General features: G+C 47.3%; 1 protein-coding gene across 1 annotated transcript; it reads right to left on the bottom strand.

The window, feature by feature from the left end:
- Positions 1-525: 525 nt before the first annotated feature.
- Positions 526-2,461, bottom strand: CXCL1 (C-X-C motif chemokine ligand 1). Its single transcript, XM_050790972.1, has 4 exons — positions 2,189-2,461; positions 1,967-2,090; positions 1,769-1,852; positions 526-1,237 (listed from the first exon to the last, which is right to left on the bottom strand). Exons 1-4 carry the CDS (start codon positions 2,286-2,288, stop codon positions 1,222-1,224), a joined length of 324 nt encoding a protein of 107 aa, XP_050646929.1. The 5' UTR covers positions 2,289-2,461; the 3' UTR covers positions 526-1,221.
- Positions 2,462-3,362: the final 901 nt, after the last annotated feature.

The following is a 3,362-nucleotide window of genomic DNA, read 5'->3' as shown; positions in this document are numbered from 1 at the left end:
CCAAATTTCAATAAGATCTTTTCACAGGTGAAGCATTCAGCCACTCACTTCTGCTTCTATTGACAACACAAATGATTTGAGTTTTGAAAAAAGAAATATTTTAGTCACCATTTCACTGCCACCTTTATTAAACTGTCAACAATTATAAGAAATGTTGTTTAACAAAAGCAATGAAATGAGGGCCCTTATTAAGATAATATAAATGTTTTTAAGGAGGTAAATTTGAGTAGCAAGACAGAAAGAAACTTCTTATAAAAAGGGCAATTTATATCAGTGACTCTCCCATTAGGGGCCAGCCCATAGTTTGGTAAAGCACATTCTTCACTAGGTGAGAGCCAAGGGTATTGGCAGCAATCACCACATGAAATGAAGCATAACTCGTAGTTTGATTTATCTGTATAGCAAATTGAACACCCAGAAAATAACAAAATAAAAATATTGAGAAATATTGATATAAATCACCAGATTTTAAAGTAAAGATAGCCCTTGTTTCCCCCAAAAAATCAAACGAGTATTTTCTATTTTTAAGTACTTTATTTTTATATTATGTATGAAAACACCAATAATTAAACCCCTTTGTTCTAAGACAGAATCACTGTGAAACTAACATTAAACAAGGCAGTATGCCTTACAAGAAAGACATAAAATGTCCAAGGGATATTTAGAACATTTTAGTTCTTAAAGTTTCAACATGAGAAATGTTGACCATACACTACAAAATCGTTTCAATAAATAACAACTGACATTCATCTAAACAGTTACAAAACAAATGTGCACATACATTCCCCTGCCCTCACAATGATTTCATTGGCCATTTGCTTGGATCCCCCAGCCTCTATCACAGTGGCTGGCATGTTGCAGGCTCCTCAGAAATATTAACATAATGGCTGGAGAACATTTGAAAACATTCTACCTTCAAATTAAATACGAATCCAGATGGAACTAACTTGGGGTTGACATTTTAAAAAGAATGATACAATGGGAGAGTGTGCAAGTAGACTTAATCATACCCTTAATTATTTTATACCTAAAATATTAACATAGAATCTTCAAAACAAACTAATAAATAAATAAATAGAAGACTTCTCCTAAGTGATGCTCAAACACATTAGGCTCAATCCAGGTGGCCTCTGCAGCTGTGTCTCTCTTTTCTCTTCTGTTCATATAAGGGCAGCGCCTCCTTCAGGAGCAGCCACCAATGAGCTTCTTCCTTCCTTCTGGTCAGTTGGATTTGTCACTGTAATGAGAAATGGGTGCCCTGAGTAGGTGCTTGGGAAAGCTGACTGCACAACACTCTGCTCCTGTCCTGCTCTTCCAGCCTCTAGAGTTTTCTGAATGCAGCTTCCCCAGCCTGGCAACCAAGTGGCTACTGCCTGTGACAGCTGTACTGTGTGGCAAGGACCTCTAGGCTTGGGATGCTCTTTTAGGAATGGGGGTGGAGTGGGGTGGTGGTCTCCACTGTACTATTGGATTAAAAACAGCCAGAACCTATTGCTCTTTGTCCTACTGGGCCTCAAATGAAGGCAGTTATAACCTACGTTCGTTGGAACGAAAGAAGAAACTGGGTGGGGACGCCAGGCATTGGGAATATCCTCTGGCACCAGAGCAGTAATTATCGTAAAGGAAACTTTAATTGTGAAAACAATAATCACAATTTCTAGTCCTTCAACTAACCCCTGGGTTTCCCTAATTTTATTTTTAGGGGGCAGATGCCAGTATTTCTGACCAACGGCTCCAGTCACCTGTGTACATAGAAACCATAACTCACCAGTTCAGCATCTTTTTGATGATTTTCTGAACCATGGGGGATGCGGGGTTGAGACAAGCTTTCTGCCCATTCTTGAGTGTGGCTCTGCAGAGAGAAGGGAATTCCATGAGGCAGGAGGTCGGACTGGGCACAGGGTTTGGGGCAGCGGGAGAGTCGGGGACCCCGGCGGTGACAGCAGCAGAGCGGGACGGGACTTACATGACTTCGGTTTCGGCGCAGTGGGGTCCTGGGGCCTTCACGTTCACACTTTGGATATTCTTGGGGTGAATTCCCTGCAGGGTCTGCAAGCACTGGCAGCGCAATTCAGTAACCACGGACGTTCCTAGGGAAGAAGAGACTCACTGATTGAGCGAGGCTGTCGGCGCCGGGCGCCCACCCCAGCAGCGTCCGACCCGGGGACCCCAAGGCGCCAGGACCCACCTGCTGCGCGCCGGCCGGTGGCCACCAGGAGCAGGAGCAGCAGCGCCACCTGCAGGAACCGGGGATTGCTAGGGGCTGCGGAGAGCGCGGCGCGGGCCATGGGGCTCAGCAGGCGGGTCTGGCGGCTGTGCGAGGAGCTGGAGAGCTGGCGAGGAGGTGCCTGCGACCCGGGCTCTGTGGGTCTCTGAGATCCGCGAACCCCTTTTATGCATGGTTGGGGCTGGAAAGCCCGAAGCTCCCAGGCCAGGGAAATTCCCGGAGCTCCAGATCCATGCTGAGTCCGGAAGGAAGGCGACGGCCCCGCCCCCAGGGTGGAGCACTTGGTGTGCGGGTGGGGTGGGGGGGTCCACTGATGCAGCCCGCGCCTCGCCCTCCAGAGTAACTCCGGTGGACTCTGAGACTCTGGGATATTCGCCTTCTGCCCCGGATCCCTGGAGGGGGGCTGAGTGGCAGCCAGCGCTGAAGATACCACCTGAGAGGTGGGATCTTGGGTACCTAGTGATCCCAGTGTGTAGGGCTGGGAGCGGAGAGGGAGCTGAGGTGGATCCCTGAGAACCACCACAGGGTAGGCACGACCTCTTTGGAGGAAGAGAGTTATGTCTCGGATTTGTGTCTGGAGGTTGAGAGAAATTAACAAGGTGCTGGGAGATAGCCTGGAACTATATTATCCTCTCTGCCTCAGCGTTTCTTATTTTCGGATTAGCCTATTTCATGTACATCTAACATCAGCGCTCTCTGTGAAAGGAGAGTCCATCATTTCAGATTCCAGAGAAGAATGTTCTGCTTGTTCCTTGTGTTGCATATTCTCTAATCACACTTAGAACATCTTCTTTACGTCCTCCATTGGCAACAGATTATCAGCGTCAAAAGTTGAATCCAGTGTTAGTGTCAGTGGAAGCCAGTGCTGTATAGCATGACGTCTTCTTTCCTATCCTGCGTAACTTCCTTCTTCCCTGTAAAATGTTGGAACTTCCAAAATCCCCTGGAAATCTTTTCCCTGTAGGATGGGGTTCAGATTCGATCTAGAAATACAGTACTGGTTGTCACTCCGGATCTCGGAGGGGCTGGGTCCAGCAGGTTCATGGGCTCACCATTCCTCATTCTGTCTTTGGACAGCATAGCACATGACACCGGGGAGTGGGTACCTGGTGTGCAAGCGCCATTCCCACTGAAG

The sequence above is a fragment of the Macaca thibetana genome, chromosome 5 (genome assembly GCF_024542745.1).
Source record: "Macaca thibetana thibetana isolate TM-01 chromosome 5, ASM2454274v1, whole genome shotgun sequence".
NCBI lineage: Eukaryota > Metazoa > Chordata > Mammalia > Primates > Cercopithecidae > Macaca > Macaca thibetana.
This window is presented reverse-complemented; position numbering and strand designations above follow the sequence as displayed.

Excerpts from the sequence above, each read along its gene's own strand:
- CXCL1 (XM_050790972.1), bottom strand. The coding sequence starts at position 2,288 with ATGGCCCGCGCCGCGCTCTCCGCAGCCCCTAGCAATCCCCGGTTCCTG. Across the intron at positions 2,091-2,188 it reads CACCGGCCGGCGCGCAGCAG|GAACGTCCGTGGTTACTGAA; the intron begins GTGGGTCCTGGC and ends CTTCTTCCCTAG. Across the intron at positions 1,853-1,966 it reads TGCGCCGAAACCGAAGTCAT|AGCCACACTCAAGAATGGGC; the intron begins GTAAGTCCCGTC and ends TTCTCTCTGCAG.